This window comes from Borostomias antarcticus (assembly GCF_949987555.1).
Source record: "Borostomias antarcticus genome assembly, chromosome: 5".
Classification (NCBI taxonomy): Eukaryota; Metazoa; Chordata; class Actinopteri; order Stomiiformes; family Stomiidae; genus Borostomias; species Borostomias antarcticus.
In genome coordinates, this window is record NC_140238.1 from 29,854,584 (window position 1) to 29,872,576 (window position 17,993).

The 17,993-nt window shown below is 45.3% G+C and overlaps 1 protein-coding gene across 2 annotated transcripts; it reads left to right on the forward strand.

Moving 5' to 3' along the window:
- Nucleotides 1-658: 658 nt before the first annotated feature.
- Nucleotides 659-17,280, forward strand: pcyt2 (phosphate cytidylyltransferase 2, ethanolamine). 2 transcript variants are annotated; one of them, XM_084437606.1, is made up of 13 exons: nucleotides 659-928; nucleotides 4,726-4,814; nucleotides 6,983-7,144; nucleotides 8,294-8,360; nucleotides 8,505-8,589; nucleotides 8,672-8,713; nucleotides 9,820-9,958; nucleotides 13,518-13,600; nucleotides 13,706-13,783; nucleotides 13,943-14,008; nucleotides 14,156-14,221; nucleotides 15,136-15,224; nucleotides 15,454-17,280. In XM_084437606.1, the coding sequence occupies exons 1-13, from the start codon at nucleotides 807-809 to the stop codon at nucleotides 15,569-15,571; spliced, it is 1,206 nt and encodes a 401-aa protein (XP_084293732.1). In that variant the 5' UTR covers nucleotides 659-806; the 3' UTR covers nucleotides 15,572-17,280. The 2 variants fall into 2 exon arrangements, with proteins under 2 accessions (XP_084293732.1, XP_084293731.1); XM_084437605.1 differs by having other exon boundaries at nucleotides 8,672-8,712; nucleotides 9,810-9,958.
- The last annotated feature ends 713 nt before the right edge of the window (nucleotides 17,281-17,993 follow it).

Sequence of the window (17,993 nt, forward strand, 5' to 3'; positions counted from 1 at the left end):
CCCGTTCACCCGCACGTATGATGGGATTTTATGCGGGAATAAGACAATGCTATTAATCACATTAAGCAGAAATGAATCATAGATACGACATTTCCGTTTGCTTTCAGAGAAAGCTACTGAGTGATGACCTCCAACTTCATACACATGCACTCCCCCCCCCCCTCTCTCTCTCTCTCTCTCTCTCTCTCTCTCTCTCACTCACACACACACACACACACACACACACACACACACACACACACACACACACACCCACACACACGCACACGCACACACAATATTTCAATTTATTAATTTATTACCCTTGATAAATCACATAGCTGACTGAGGCAGTCAAAGGACATGGGATAATATTCAATAGTAATATTCATTAGGCTACTTTGTTATCAGCTATTTTTTCTCCACACATTTATGATTAGCCTACAATGAAATAAGTGTTATGAAATGGGCCCTACTTAAATTGCTCTTTACATACATAGGCCCCTAATGCAGCGTGAATACAGTCACATGACGGAGGAGCGGGCTGCGATTATGTAACAATATGTCGGCGATCCTCTTGCAGTCATCGTACGATTCCGTGCCATATGACGCCACTTCCCCGGCGAGGAGGCGTTGTCCCACCGTGCTACCACTGGAGCGTCACTTCTATGCAGAAACCGGCTATCCTGCTTGGGGACGCGCACTAGACATAAACTATACAATTCCCAACAGCTGAGGAATTTGTGTCTTTGTCTGTGTAACTGATAGGGCATTTCCGTCTAGGGTATATACTGAAATATCATAGATACAGTCTGGTCGTGCACAAAATGATCAAGAACGGACATCACCAAACGAGCACATCGGGGAAAGACGCAGAGACGACCCTGGGCGCTACAGCTTGCAGTCCCGAGAAGAGAAGACGAATCATACGGGTGTGGTGCGATGGTTGGTGAGTGTTTTCATGTTTATTATAGTGTAATAATAATGATTAGGCCTATGTCTACTTCGCTACATTGTTACCATGATGCTTAAAAATACTGGCGTACACTTGAGGTCGAATCGCGTCTTCATGAAGGTCTCTCATGATTAGCCTTTAATCTGAACTCTAAATGATCGGCTAAATATGTGGATTGCTTTACACTAGAACGCCAAATGAATTCGCCATCTAGGCGATCTAACGGCAGTCGGTTATTTTGCATGTTATCGCTGCTATCACTACTGTAGCATGCTAACCGCCTTTCAGTGCAGCCTAGCTGTCTCAATGAATCGCATGGGGATGGATTGAACACGGTTACAGGTCGCCACCGGTATTCACTTTGCCTAATGGCACGCGCGCAGTTATGAGAGCAAGTTATTAATTTAGACTTCCTCAGATTACCAGTTCACCTGCTTCTATTGTATATATTAATGTAATGGCTCTGTTTGGAAAAAGACCATCTCTCCTATCTATTTGACCTATTGACTGTCACAAGACAGGCATGAACACCTCTGAAGTCTCCAAGAATAGAACTGCAATCTAGACAAACCTTAGATTCAAATAATGCTTTTATTTCCATAATGATGCGGAACAATGTAAACTGTCATAATATAAGTAATAATAACAATTGAAACCAGCACCATAATCTTAGTTTCATCTACTGTACTTCTCTTTCCAAGAGTGAAGTTATTACTACATCTATAAGCAGTATCTTTGGGTAGAGGCATGGCTTTTCTCAAAGGCTCTATCTATTCATTTCACCTCTACACACACTGACACACACATGTGCCGGAGTGAAGTCAGGTAAAGAGATAACTTGGATAACTGCCAATAGCTCCTACATTCCACATTCCACAGGCTCTCTCCTACACTCTACTGTTTATTCAACTACTGTCCACCGGTCAGAACGACAGACCCACACCCGTAGGGCCGAGCCGAGGCAGGAGATGCCCTTTGATGTCGATGTTCAGGTCGACAACATGCCTCTGTGTCGCAGTCAGCTTACGAGGCACGAAAACAAACCGCTCCGCCTTCCATTCTCCCTGGCTGCCGGTCGACACTGAGGCAGCAGCGAGGGAGCGAAGAGTCTTTAGACGGGCGTCGCCACTTCTCCGCTGTGGAGAAACGCCGGAGCCTCCTGGGCCGCGTGTGCGGACTCGGGGCAGAGGAACAAAAAATGCTTTGAATTCATGTGCGTGAAGGCCAGGATTATGGTGGCTTTCTGTGTGAGAATTCCAGCCATTTCGGTGTGACCAGGCGGACGGTGGCTTGATGGAATGTTGCAGAATGTTTGGGATGCCAGAATATTAAACGCTGGGGTGAACTCTCAAAGCCAGCCAGTGTCAACAGAGCCCGTGTGGGCAACCCCGCTAACCCTGGCAACCCACACCTGCCCCGGGCTCCGCCGCCTCCCTCACAAACTCACTCAGATTGTTTGCCCTAGCCCACAGGGCATCGCCGTGTTCCTGTTGACAGCCAGGCCTAGTCAGCAGAAGTAGTAGTAGGAGAGAGCAACAGTTAGATCTGAGGAAATGGAACGTTCTGTCCGTGACATCACACATCATGCCAACCCAAGCGACCTCTAACACTGGTTGACAGGTGATGGGGCCAAAGTTCGTTGGCCGTTCACCACAACATGACATGATGGGGCAGCGCTTAAAGTCCACCTCCCCTGGGCTGTGTCGCTAGGGAACAGAACATCCCATAATAACCATGATGTTTACAACCTCACACTCAGGGTGGATCCAGGACTGACAGATCCTCAGGGCTGTTATGGTCGGTTATAGTGATCTTTGGTTACCACAACAAACTAACGAGAGAGAGAGAGAGAGAGCTGTGTTTGTCTGTCTGTCTGGTTTAATGGGGCAGCAGCACTAGATTGGTAGGTAGCCCAGTGGTTAGAGCATCTCAGTGACCAAAAGGTTGCTGGTTCAAGACCGAGCGAGGCTACTTCACATCAATCATTGCCTGCAATGTGCCCTTGCGCAAGACGCTTAACCCCAGCCCTAGCTCATAATTATACGTCTGCTAAATGACAAAAATGTAAACGCCCTTTCGCTGTGTCATTTACAGTTTGATAACAGTGCGATAACACAATGGTACAGTAGACTCAGAATGGAACAGTATGCCCTTCACCCAGGACTGAGTAGTTCATGCACAATCAACCCACTGATCAGTTTACTTCCAGCGTCTGTGGAAACACTTGTGATCCCCCGTGTCATGGCTTCGTCCAGAGATCTCTAGCCTTTCGTATCCTTCCTCCATGTTCTCTCCGTAGCCCAGCCCTCTCACTGGTGTTGTTCTCTAGCCTCTGTCTGGGTGTGTTGCTTTACTGAGTGGCCACACTGGTTAATATTTCATCACCTGGTGATCCTCTCGTGATCGCTCCCTCGCTAAAAAATACAACAGGCACGCCGTCACCCCGTTGGACACGGCGCTGGCTAGCCGGCTACGATTGCGCTACCGGGTTACACTGGGTGAAACGGTCCAAGGGCAGAGAGAGAGAGAGAGAGAGAGAGAGAGAGAGAGAGAGAGAGAGACCCAGTCCCAGGGCCTGCCTCACAGCCTTATGTAACCCTGCCTCCTGGTCTCCCAGCTTCCTGGACCCGGGAGCTCATTAGGCCCCCCCATTAGAGTCAAAACACGTGGCTCTCATTCCAGCAGCTTGACATCATGGCATCCGACAAAAACTTCCTTTCCTTTTGACTGCGGTTTAAAAGACCTAGCAGGCCATCTTTGTAGTTCGGCACAGCGTGTCCTCTCAGTATGGCAGATAGAGCGATCGCTTAGAGCCGACACTTAAATGAGCCTGACAAACAATCAAGGGTGTAAGCTTGTCCTCTACTAAGGCCTGCTGTAGTTCGGGTGAGGTCAGTGCCAGTTCAGTGCGTCTGGTGAAAAGGACTATGTACGACACTGCAAGGTGCAGATGCCTGCTGTCCTTAGCACACCCCTAAGGGAAGCAGGCCTAACAGCAACACCAGTCTAGCTACATTACTAGCCGTTTACCCATTTTGGTTGCTCATTGATTTTCTGAGGATGCTATTTACATCACGTGTTGTTAATGTACTCGTTGGTTTTAGAGGCATTCGGGTGTGCTCTCTCACAATGCTACGATTGTTGATTCTCGAGCAGCGGAAAGCTCTCTACAGACATACTGTATAATAGATATTTTATCAGCTATGATAACAAGCCGGTAGCACAGTAGTTTGTAGTACTGCAGTTGTTTTTTCCACAGCTGTTTTACAGCCACATCAACCGTCAAGAAAAGACAGTAGCCTATCAAACGGCAGCCATGACCGTAGGGATCGGTGCTTTTTATCTGCTTCGCGTTAATACTGTATAGCCTACACTGTTCTCCAGGGTTGCCAGATAATTGTAGCTTTTGTCTGTACTCAGACACGGTTGAGGCTGAGAGGGAGGAGGGCAGGACGTTTGTCAGCGGGCTGACTAATCGAGGGCCAACGTCCATCTGTTCGTCGTCACCATGCTAGATTACCCCGTAACAATCTCAGGTCCGATCTGCGCTAATCTAATTATCTGCAGATGACGCGCCTGACCGCGTCCGACGGGGGAAGACGCTATCTCGCGGTCCTTCTCGCACGGCCTGTGTTTAGATTAGCCGAGCTGCACTGACTGTTCGTCCCGTGTCGACGTCTGGTCCTTGGATCGCACGGCGTGCTGTTGTCGGCGCTGATAACCCGCTCGTGACTTGTCCCCAGTGCGTGCAGAACGTTCAGACCTCTCTGTGTTTGTCTCCCTGTCCCCAGCTATGACATGGTTCACTACGGACACTCCAACCAGCTGCGCCAGGCCAAGGCCATGGGGGATTACCTCATCGTTGGAGTGCACACAGACGGTGAGGCGCGCGGCCTGGAGGCTCCCGGGACTCTGTGTCCCTCCGCCAGACGCCTGCCAATCACATTCTTTCACACACGCGCACACACGCACACGCACAGCTCAAACAACAGAACCCCGACTCAAGCAACCGACCCCTAAATTCATCTTGTTGACACCATCTTCCAGACCAATGTCAGGCCTGGCCTGTTCGTGATCTAGGCCTGCACTAGGCCTGCACTGCCTCACCTTGCCACTGGATCCAGGGAGGCGCCAGAGAGTCAGCCTCTATTGACTGTGTGTAGTTAGTAGATGATTACCAGTCTATTGACTGTGTGTAGTTAGTAGGTGATAACCAGTGATTGTGTGTATTTAGCAGATTACTACCTGTCTATTAACTGTGTGTAGTTAGTAGGTGATAACCAGTCTATTGACTGTGTGTATTTAGTAGATTATTACCAGTCTATTGAATGTGTGTATTTAGTAGATTATTACCAGTCTATTGACTGTGTGTAGTTAGTAGATGATTACCAGTCTATTGACTGTGTGTAGTTAGTAGGTGATAACCAGTGATTGTGTGTATTTAGTAGATTATTACCTGTCTATTGACTGTGTGTAGTTAGTATGTGATAACCAGTCTATTGACTGTGTATTTAGTAGATTATTACCTGTCTATTCACTGTGTGTAGTTAGTAGGTGATAACCAGTGACTGTGTGTATTTAGTAGATTATTACCAATCTATTGACTGTGTGTAGTTAGTAGGTGATTACCAGTCTATTGACTGTGTGTAATTAGTAGATTATTACCTGTCTATTCACTGTGTGTTAGTAGGTGATAACCAGTCTATTGACTGTGTGTATTTAGTAGATTATTACCAGTCTATTGACTGTGTCTTAGTAGGTGATAACCAGTCTATTGACTGTGTGTTAGTAGATGATTATCAGTCTATTGACTGTGTGTATTTAGTAGATGAATACCAGTCTATTAGTCTCTCATAGCCAGACCTATCTCCACACGCCGGAGACAGGTCTGGCTGGACATATTACCATTCTGCAATAGGGGGGGGAAAATACAGTATTTCTTTAAACCAATCACAGTCATCTTGGGCGGAGCCAGCCCCGGACGCAGCGACGGTGCTCTTGCAAAATAGTCTGGATCGAATCTGATTGGTGCCGAGAGAATCTCTCGGCCTGAATCAGATTATTTACGTCGCCAGTCTCGCCACTGATTGGGCAGTGTGACAACGAATGACAAGGGCCGGATTTCCCGAACGAGTTAAGAAGCACTTAACTCCAAAGTACTTCTTAACTCCCATACAAAGGGTTGCTTAAGAAGGGTTCCTTAAGAAGGTTCTTTATCGGGAAACCCAGTTTATTGCCAAAACCTACATCCGTTGAGTCAGACTACCTGTCTATTGACTGTGTGTTAGTAGATGATTACCAGTCTATTAACTGTGTGTTAGTAGATGATTACCAGTCTGTTGACTGTGTGTTTGTAGATTATTACCAGTCTATTGACTGGGCGTATTTAGTAGATTATTACCAGTCTATTGACTGTGTGTTAGTAGATGATTACCAATCTATTGACTGGGTGTATTTAGTAGATGATAACCAGTGTGTGCAGAAAGCTGAGGGATGTTGTTGTTTTTGACAGTAGCACAGGAACACACACACACACGCACACACACACACACATAGTGACGCTTGGCACTGCACCACCAGGCTGTCCCATGGGCCACTGGGGCACTCTGACACACTGTGATCCATGGCACTGTTAACTCACAACAACACGTCTCTGGTTTAACTCAAACAATGGAGCCTCACACAGGGAGCCCACCCAGGGACAACAGACAGTCACAACCTGTCCTTCCCACCGGGATGATAGGGGGATAGATGGCAATTATTGTCGGTCACTTTGGATAAAAGCATCTGCTAAATTACTGTAATGTAATGCAATGCTGTACTTACTGTTGGAGTGGAGAGAATTCACATTCACATTCACACACGCACGCACACACACACACACACACACACACACACACACACACACACACAAGAAGAGGAAAATGATTACCCTCTACATCTACATAATGCCTGTTCCTGTATCTCGTATCTCGTTCCCCCATAGTTGACATTTGTACTGTATTACCGATGACCACTGATGCATGAGGTGCATCTCCTGACCACCAGGTGAGATCTCAAAGCACAAGGGCCCTCCCGTCTTCACGCAGGCCGAGAGGTACAAGATGGTGCGCGCCATCAAGTGGGTGGACGAGATCGTGGAGGGCGCGCCCTACGTCACCACCCTGGAGACCCTGGACAAGTTCTCCAGCGACTTCTGCGTCCACGGAGGTGAGATGTCCCGCCCAGCGGAGTGACGGATCGCCGGAAGGCCGAGGGGAAGTTAGTCAGACATGTTTCGGTTGTTTTGAGGCCGATTGAACACAGTGGTGGGGTTTTAACTGCTTTACGCTTACGCTAAGTTTTTTTTTTTTTTTTTACACGTTCTGATAGAACCAGGAGTGAATTATGAGTCGGTTTGCAAAGCGGTCGAACATTTCTTGGTAAATTTCAGGAAACTTTACGGAAATCTTCCATGGAAAGTTAAGCTCAGGAATGTTGGAATTTTTACCTTTTTTGTAGCCTATAACAGCTATTTTGGAAATTTATTTTATTTTGTATACTTATTTAAGGATTTTATCCCATTGGTAGCTAATTGACCCTGACCTAGTGCCCAGTTACACCCTACTAACTGTTGAGGATTCGTCACACAACCCGGCTGGTCGGCAATGATAGGGAGAGACAACTCCCTGACTATCTCAGCTCACAACCGTAATTCCAACACCAGACAGGGTTGCTGTTGTGTGACAAATTCTCAAGCCGAGATTAAACTAACCACCGTCAGGTCCAATGCATTAGACTGCTACACCACTGCAGACCCCTATAACAGGGAGCTTAAATGTAGCCTAGCTGGGGAAAAAACATAAAATGCAATTATAGATCTTGCAGCATGATCTTGGTTAAAACAACCTGATTTAATGCAAATTTATTTGAATTTCAACCCTGTACTGTGCATTCATCCATCACATGCACAGCTAATTCCTAGCCTCCTGCACTCTATGAGTGCTGTAGAATCCATTAAAGTTCTACTCACAAATAGATCAAGCAAAAAATGTCATTTTCAAATTTTGTATTAGAAATGTTTGCCTGCATATCTGCTTATAACAAAACAAATGTTGATATGTATGTCTGTTTATGACAAGGTAAATACAGTAGATATATGGATGGAACGTTTCCAACTTTAAATATTCCCAGAATTTTGCAACCCTAATTATGAGTGGCCTACAATTTGAACTAAAACCATAAATACGGGCTAGTACTCCTAGCCGGTATTTCACTAGCCTGTCTGGTGAGCATGCCTAGCATGATTTCCATTCCTCCGGATAGAATGTGTTCATTTTGCGCCTGGAGGCGGTTGACATTTCGAGCATCTCGTTCCAGATGACATCACACTTACGGTGGACGGGAAAGACACGTACGAAGAGGTGAAGAAGTCAGGAAGATACAGGTGCGACTCCAAGCTCAAATCTGACCATATACTCCACTGTGTAGCTCCGCCATCGACCGTTTTGTGATAAAGTAGTGCATCTGGAGGTGAGCTGTGTCACTGTGCCGTTGTGTCTCATGTAACCTGGCGGTGGTGTTGTTCCAGGGAATGCAAGCGAACTCAGGGAGTCTCAACCACAGACCTGGTGGGCAGGATGCTCCTGATGACCAAAGCCCACCACAGCAATATCGTGAGTCAGACAGCCGCACATTAACCCCTCGTTCCCCACACTGGGAAGCCACGCCTCACACTCCCCTCTGCTTCCCCTCCAGGGCAGTTCGGATTATCAACAGCACACGGACAATTTCGGAAAGGTAGGCATCAAGACCGCCGCGATGCTATTGCAGCTTCCTGTAATACATACCGTATATCTGTGGGCGCTAAGTCGTTTTTGAAATCCTTTCATCCTGTCTACTTACTTGTGGCCACTTACTACCGAACCTCATCATCATCATCATCAGGCTCTATTCGGGTCCAGATCCAGAGTTCTTTTGCTTTTCCGGCCACAAGCTGTTTGTTTCCAATGCTACCAACATTGCCCTTTAGGGCCAGAAGCCAACTCTACTGAAACAAAGGCTTTTATTGTGGGCCCAGGGTGTCTAATCGGGCTGTAGGCCTGGCCAGGGGGCGATGAATGCCAGCTCTGTTCCAGAATCAGATCAACACAATGTTGTGGTTTCCACAGTGGTGAAAAACGACTAGTGGGAGTGGCTTGGCGTTATTGCAGTTACGTCGTATTCTTTTATTTATTTATTTTCAAACTCTGAATGAGAAAGGACATGCACTTGGCTGGTGTTTAATGCTGGGATTGCAGGTTCTCACACTACTGAACTGACCTTTGACATCGAGAGCCGTCTTTCCACTGTCGTGCCGAACCGTTCTGAGCACGCAGGGTAACCGTTCCGACGGTGTTTCCACATGGGACCGGTTGGGCCCAGAACTGTTCGCAGAACCGAACGTTGTCTAACCGTACTGAGTGAAGCAGAACCGTTCTTTAGTAGAAATGTGAAGAGCACGAGCGAGACGTTGCATAGCAACGGTTTAAGATTTCACTTTTTTCCCGGCTATTACAATAATAAACAACATTCCGCGGAACGCAACAGCCCGAGAGGTGGAAACAGACACTGTAACCGTTCCCACGGGTCCGGAGCGGCGCGGTTTGAGCACGGTATCGGTTCGGCACGACAGTGGAAATAAGGCTAATACGTTACTCCTTAAGCTGTACAAGGTGGCGCAATGGGATCGCTCTCACAAGAGGCACCTTACGACACAAGACTAAAGCCATCTACATGCACTCGCTTGTATAATATCTGCCCAGAGGTGATACTGTATCCACCCAGTGCTAGCATGGAAAGGAAAGCTCTATGTATATTGTTACTCTGTATTTATATGTCCTATTTCTGGATTATGGGGGTTGCAGGGTCTAAAGGGCCACAGTCCGTGGACGGGGGTGTCTCAGTTCCTGCAGACCTCCCAGAAGATCATCCAGTTCGCCTCAGGCCAGGAGCCACAGCCCGGGGACACCATCATCTACGTGGCCGGGGCGTTCGACCTGTTCCGTATCCTGTCATCGCTCGTCAGGGCTGACTTGAAGCAGATCCAATGCAATGCCACGATCGTTTACAATAATTCAGACGTAATCAAATGTGCGGGCAGCATCCTGTCTGGGGTGATTCAATCAGCGAGCGCGGCGGCTGTGGCTCAGGATCGTGGGAGGGTCGTCCGATGACCGCAGGGTCGGCGGTTCGAATCCCGGCTCCGACTGTCCACGTGTCGAAGTGTCCCTGGGCAACCGCAGTTTCCTCCCAATGAGCTGGCCGCCATTGGTGTGTGAATGTGTGTGTGAATGTGTGTGTGAATGTGTGGGTGAATGTGTGGGTGAATGTGTGTGTGAATGTATGCGTGAATGTGTGTGTGAATGTGTGTGTGAATGTGTGTGTGAATGGGGGAATGAGAGGCCACTGTAAAGCGCTTTGGATAATATCAGTGCAGTCCATTTACCATCACCGTGTCCTAACTGTTTGCGACGCGAGCAACAGAACCTGACATCGCATGCTTGCTGTCCTAACTGAAACCGTTAAATTTCCTGTTCTGTTACGTCATTTGTCTATATTCCCAACTGAAGACAGTTAAAGAATGAACGCCTGTCAACGCGAGCGACAGGAGGAAATTAGGAACAGGGCGAGCGTCAAAAGGGCAGTTAAAACGTTGCGCCGCTTCGCGCTGCGTCCCTCGCGTCCAGTTAGGACATAACAATAGAAAACAAAGCAATGGAACGCATGTTGTCGCTGACGCTCGCGTCGTGTGTAGTTAGGACACGGTGTTATCAGTGTTCATCTCTGCACCCCTCTAGGGCGGCCCTGCTTGCAACCCCTTGCAAATCAACACATGCACCTTTAAACCTGTTCCATTTTAGATCACGATGTATACTATGTGTACGCTATGTCTATGTCAAATTGCCTGTTATGTTTGAGATTTACCACCATTACCAACATTACATCCCTGCCCCCCTCTAGCGCGGCCCTGCTTACAACCCCTCGTAAATCAACGCATGCACCTTTAAACCTGTTAAACCTGTTCAATTTCAGATCACTATGTATACTATGTGCACGTTATGTCAAATTGCCTATTATGTAAGTGGCAGAGTTTGAGATGAGAGTCAAATGATCATACACTGTTGACAGTAAGGCAAGGCAAGGCAAGTTTATTTATATAGCACATTTCAGCCACAGGGCAATTCAAGGTGCTTTACATGAGACATTAAAAGCATTAAAACAAAAAGCAAGACATTATAGACATTTAAAACAAAAGGCAGGACAAATTAAAAGCATTAAAACAAAAAGCAAGTCATTATAGATATTTAAACAAAAAGCAGGACAAATAGAATACAGGAATAAAAGTTACAGTGCAGTATACTGATAAACATAGCTCCTCTTAGAAAGCAGTGGCAAAAAGAAAAGTCTTCAGGCTTGTTTTAAAAGAACCAAGAGTTGCAGCAGACCTGCAGTTTTCTGGAAGTTTGTTCCAGATATGTGGAGCATAAAAACTGAATGCTGCTTCTCCATGTTTTGTTTTAACTCTGGGGAGAGAAAGTAGACCTGTGCCAGACGACCTGAGGGGTCTGGATGGTTCATAGCATATGAGCAGATCAGAAATATATTTTGGCCCTAGGCCATTCAGTGCTTTATAAACCAACAGCAGTATTTTAAAGTCAATTCTTTGACAGACAGGAAGCCAGTGTAAAGACCTTAGTACTGGTGTGATATGCTCCACTTTCTTAGTCTTAGTGAGGACTCGAGCAGCAGCGTTCTGAATCAGCTGCAGCTGTCTGATCGATTTTTTAGAGAGACCTGTATACATGCCGTTACAGTAGTCGAGTCTACTGAAGATAAACGCATGGACAAGTTTTTCCAAATCCTTCTGGGACATAAATCCTTTGATCCTTGATATATTCTTCAGGTGATAGTAGGCTGACTTTGTAATTGACTTAATGTGGCTGTTGAAATTCAGGTCTGAGTCCATGACTACACCAAGATTTCTGGCTTCGTTTGTGGTTTTTAGCATTACTGATTGAAGTTGAGCACTGACTTTTAATCGTTCTTCTTTGGCTCCAAAGACAATTACTTCAGTTTTATTTTTGTTTAGTTGGAGAAAGTTCTGGCACATCCAATCATTGATTTGTTGAATGCACTTACTCAGCGCTTGTATGGGATTATAGTCTCCTGGTGATATAGTGATATAAATTTGTGTGTCATCTGCATAGCTATGGTAACATATTTTGTTGTTTTCCATAATTTGAGTTAGTGGGAGCATGTAAATGTTGAACAGAAGAGGCCCCAGGATGGAGCCTTGGAGAACAGTAGGGATGCAACGATCGATCGGTCACCGATAAATCGCCCGATTTTCACTCCAAATGACTCGATCGGTAGCCGGAAATTGGCCGATCGCAACAGCCGATCTTTTAAGTCTATTCTAACTGGTTAGCTTGGCATAGATATAAGTACAGACTTGGATGCTACAAGCTAAATGTTATAGAGTGGTGGGTCAATTCAATTCAGAACTTGAAATAGTGACTAACCACAGAAGACGAGGGTATACAGAACCTGTTGGATGTAACGTTGCTTGATCTGGAGTTGAATAACGTCATATCATCAACAGCGTCAAACATCCATTCCAATTGCGCGAGTTTTCTCCCAGGATCTCCTCATACAGCGTTTTTTCATACAGCCCAAATATCTCCAAAGCTGCTGCTGCTAATCACTTGTTAACGAAATCTCTGATCAGCTGTAGTTTTATATAGTAGTTAGATATTTTTGCGGTTTTGCGGTTGTCCCTCAAGCAGAAACGAAACTTACATATGTCCGGTAGCGTTCTTTCAAGCAATTCCAAAATAAAAGTCACGGAAAACAATTACACAACAAAAAACACTAGTTTTTTTTACTCACTTGGCATTGGTCCGAATGGTATACTGTATACTGAAGTATGAAGTCTACTGAATCTGATATATACAGAATAATATTTGGAGGGCCTATTCATCAGTTAATAAGTGATAATAATGGGCAACCTAAACAAACAAACTAAATCTATGCAAGCAAAGACAGTGTCATCATATCAATACGATAATATGGGTAAGACCATTCTAAGAGGAGAAGTCATTTTTGTGTGTGTGTTTTTTTTATAAATTGGTATCGGTATCGGCCGATCCTGAAGAAAATAATCGGTGATCGGTATCGGCCCAAAAAACTCAGATGGGAGCATCCCTATTTGACAGTCCCCTTGACTAATCTCTCAGACATTGGCCATGTGGCCGCCATTGGTGTGTGAATGTGTGTGTGAATGTGTGTGTGAATGGGTGAATGAGTAATATGGATAATATCAGTGCAGTCCATTTACCACACACCCTTAACAGTGTTCATCCCTGCCCCCCTCTAGAGCAGCCCTGCTTGCAACCACTTGCAAATCAACACATGCACCTTTAAACCTGTTAAACCTGTTCAATTTCACATCACTATGTATACTATGTGCACGTTATGTCAAATTGCCTATTATGTAAGTGGAGTTTGAGATGACAGTCAAATGCTCATACGCTGTTGACAGTTCCCTTAACTCATCTCTCAGACATCGGCCATGTGGATTTCCTGGAGGCCGTGTACAAGCTCTCAGACAAGCCATATGTTATAGTGGGGTTGCACTTTGACCAGGTCAGTCAGTCTGGTTCCTCCCCTGCCCTTATTTCAGCTGTGCGCTCAGGTCGTCATCCAACAGCAGACGGAAGTGGGTTCCCTCATTCTAAGTCTGTCTTACAGGAAGTTAATCGATACAAAGGGAAGAATTACCCCATCATGAACGTCCATGAGAGAACACTTAGTGTGCTGGCCTGTCGAGTGAGTCCTCTCTCTCTCTTTTCTTCTCTCTCTCTCTCTCTCTCTCTCTCTCTCTCTCTCCATCTGTCACACAGAATCCAGAAATGCGAGTGAGAACATTTCTGATTGGAATTGAATTTTGGATCGAAAATGTGATTGGCTTTCTTTTGTTCTCTCCAGTATGTCTCTGAAGTGGTGATCGGTGCACCCTATGCAGTCACAAGAGACCTGCTGGACCATTTCAAGGTAAGGAGACAATACTTTGAAGCGCTGCTCAGCAGAGCAGAAACACAGCAGACTTCGGGCCCTAAGCTCACTTGTGGATACCGGGAGGGTAATCGACTGAAAAGCCTCGCACTCAGCACTCCTGTTCACGGGCCATTGTCTGCGCAGGTGGACCTTGTGTGTCATGGGAAGACAGAAGTGTTTCCAGACAGGGACGGGTCAGACCCTTATGCGGTAAGTATCAGAACCCCCCTGCCGTACCCTTTCATCCCGACACTGTTCCGTCATTTGAAGTTGAGTTACCTTGTAGTTTGTAAGACTTTCATTTTCAAAATGCGTGCCAAGAATGAATCTGACTGTAGTTAAGTATGAATCTGACTGTACTAAGTATGAATATGGCTGTAGTAAGTATGAATCTGACTGTAATAAGTAGGAATCTGACTGTACTAAGTATGAATATGGCTGTAGTAAGTATGTATCTGACTGTGGTAAGTATTAATCTGACTGTAGTGAGTATAAATCGGACTGTAATAAGTATGAATCTGACTGAAGTGAGTATGAATGTGACTGTACTAAGTATGAATGAGGCTGTAGTAAGTATGAATCTGATTGTAGTTAAGTATGAATCTGGCTGTACTGTGTATGAATCTGACTAGTTAAGTATGAATCTGACTGTAGTAAGTATGAATCTGACTGTACTAAGTATGAATCTGTAGTTAAGTATGAATCTGACTATACTGTGTATGAATCTAACTGTAGTTAAGTATGAATCTGGCTGTACTGTGTATGAATCTGACTAGTTAAGTATGAATCTGACTGTAGTAAGTATGAATCTGACTGTACTAAGTATGAATCTGTAGTTAAGTATGAATCTGACTATACTGTGTATGAATCTAACTGTAGTTAAGTATGAATCTGACTGCACTGTGTATGAATCTGACTGTACTGTGTATTAATCCGACTGTAGTTAAGTATGAATCTGTAAAGTATGAATCTGACTGTAGTTAAGTATGAATCTGTAGTTAAGTATGAATCTGACTGTAGTTAAGTATGAATCTGACTGTACGGTGTATGAATCTGACTGTAGTTAAGTATGAATCTGTAGTTAAGTATGAATCTGACTGTTCTGTGTCTGCCCCTGAACCCAGGAGCCCAGGAGGAAAGGAATACTGCGTACTGTAGACAGCGGCAATCGGCTCACCACTGACGACATTGTACAGAGGATCATCAAGAACAGGTAGAGCCAGCCTGGAGAGAGAGAGAGAGAGAGAGAGAGAGAGAGAGAGAGAGAGAGAGAGAGAGAATGAGCAATAAACCAGATCCTAATGAGTCCGCCTGTCATAACAATCCATTGCACATTAACGTGTTAACCCACTGATATTGAGCCAAAAGCAGTCTGAGTAATGGGTCAGTTTTTGACTGAAGGTTCCCTCTAATTGAACACCAACTTCCTGTCTGTGTCCCAGACTGCTGTTTGAGGCCAGGAACCAGAAGAAAGAGGCGAAGGAGATGGCCATGATCCAGGCCATGAAGAGACGAGAGGAGAAGGCCAAGGAGAGGGCTCAGGCGCGGGCTGTGCTGTAGGGGCTCCCTCCTCCTCCTCCTCCTCCTCCTCCTCCTCCTCCTCCTACGAGCATACCATCAACCAGTGTCATCTGAGACTGACAAATCCAATACATCTACCCCGCCTCCTCGACACCACACCTCTACCCTCAGCGGGCCCGACAGAAACCCTTGTCTTTCCTTATACTATGTGATAGTACTACATTACTACAGTGGAGCTCTGACGCGTGCTCTGCTGGTATATGTGTAGGTGGGGATGTCTTTTGTCTTAATACATGCTGTATGCACTTACATGTCATTCCTTCACTTCTAATTTAACATAACACACGTGTAGACCTCTCACTGTCTGCCCTTCACTCGCTGAGTTACAGACAAAGAGCAAGGTGACCTGGGAGGAAGGCTAGTATATCGTGTATAATTTAGGCAACTCGATTGTACCGCGTCATTTCTCGAGCGCTCCTCGTTGGCGTTTTGTTTTCGAGATTTAAAACGGGGAGAAGTAATAACACGGGCATTTTTCAACTCAGTGAGTCAGATAGGCGACACGAGGGAGGCAAACGGGTAGTTTGAGATTTGACGGTCAAGGCTTGGAGCTGTTGCCTTGGTTACTGACCACCTCAGCTCCTCAGCGCTTTCGGCGTCATTTCCAGGGGGCCGCTGCTGCTTTCTGCCCGGCAACGGGCACATCCCCTCACATTCTGTCTAATCTATCTCTGTATGTATGTACTGTATGTATCTATAATAAACGAATAACTGGACTCTCTGCAAGTGGCCGAGACCACTGGAGGTGTTTGGGTGGAGAAAGTCCCATGCAGGTGAAAGCAGTCCAACTGCTGCATTACTCCCAGGAAGCATTGACGAGTGAACCCTCCAGGTTGAATTGATGTCATTATTTTTATTTTGTGAGACGTTCCATTTGGTGTGTTGGGAGTAATCCTTCAGAAAAGAGAACTATGCAAATATACAAAAGAGCTATAGCTCTCTGACAACGGAAGGAACTTGGAACAATATCTGAATTCTCGGGAGTGCCACCAATCGAAAGTCTTCAGAGACAACATCGAGGCCTGTCCTCAGCTTCCCAGTAGTGTAAACCAGCCTTTGGAAGTGAAAGAGTGTTGAATTGGGTGGGCCAACCTATGGGACCTCATGTACATATACCTTAACCTGTCCCTTCCTTCTCCTGAGTACCCTGGAAACAGTCATAATTGTTTTATCTAGGAAGAGAGCGTTTTAACAGCCCAAAAGGAGCCCAGTGCAATTCTTATTTCAGCCACAGTGGGTCACTCTTTCCCTTTTAAAAAACACACACTCCCTTTTCTTGCCCATTCTAGAGCGTTGTAGATTTTAACACACTGCTTGGCTAATAATGAATACATACTTATTCACAATTATTTGACACAATTCTGAAACATGGTTGGTGCTGCTGAATAAAGGAACGACCTTCTACTGTCATGATCAGAAGTCCTCATAAACCACTGTATGTACATTGCAAAAGATTATAACCATTTAAAAATGTAATCTGATTAAATACTATATTTTTCATAAATGTATTTTGCAGACCACCTCTACATATACTCTGGTTGGTTTCTAGAAAGCATATAAATCGTCTGTAAAGTTGGAATGTATCATGTGTAGGGTATATCTTGTGTAGGCCATGTTAATTGACCACTCTGATCACCTTAAATGACAAATGCTGTGGAATTTGGTACGGTATATTATTGTCAATAATAACAACTACATCTGAAAACCTGTGTTGGACATCTTGACTCGTTCGTTGAGTTCGCCTCATGATAATAGGCATGTATCAAACAGCCTAGGTACTGTAGCTACTATAGGTACAGTAGGTAGGCCTACTTTATTAATCCCCGAGGGGACATTCCACAACATGCACTCCGCTATGCACTCCACTCCACTTCACCTAATAGCCTACAGGCCAAGTGTGAGTAAGTTCGAAGGAAAAGCTGCAATGACGATCTAAAATTGCATTCCAGCAACCGGTTCACTGTGTACCGTAATAGGTGCGCACCTCATTTTTGTTTTGAATTTAGAAAAAAAAAGTGCGGCTCACTTGACCGTGGAAGAAAAAAGTGCGGCTCACTTGACTGCAGTAAGTTGTCAAAGGAGATTTCCCAGTTCACCTTATCTGCTGAAACGAGTACCATTGCACCCAAATGAATCACTTCACGCTGTAGATTGGCCAATGTAAGTTAATTCAAATTAGATAGCTATATCGACCAATAGCGTGCTGTGAATTATCCAGCACAAATTTCTATTCACGTGAATACGCGGGAACTGAACAGGTGTCCGGATTTCTACAATTAGTTACGTCATCACCCTTAATTGAAGGTACCACTTCCTGTTCTGCTCCAGAAAGCCAGTGAACGCGGTGAAACTCTTTCTCCTTCCATATCTGTTACAAGTTGAGTTTTCTTTTCTGTTTGAA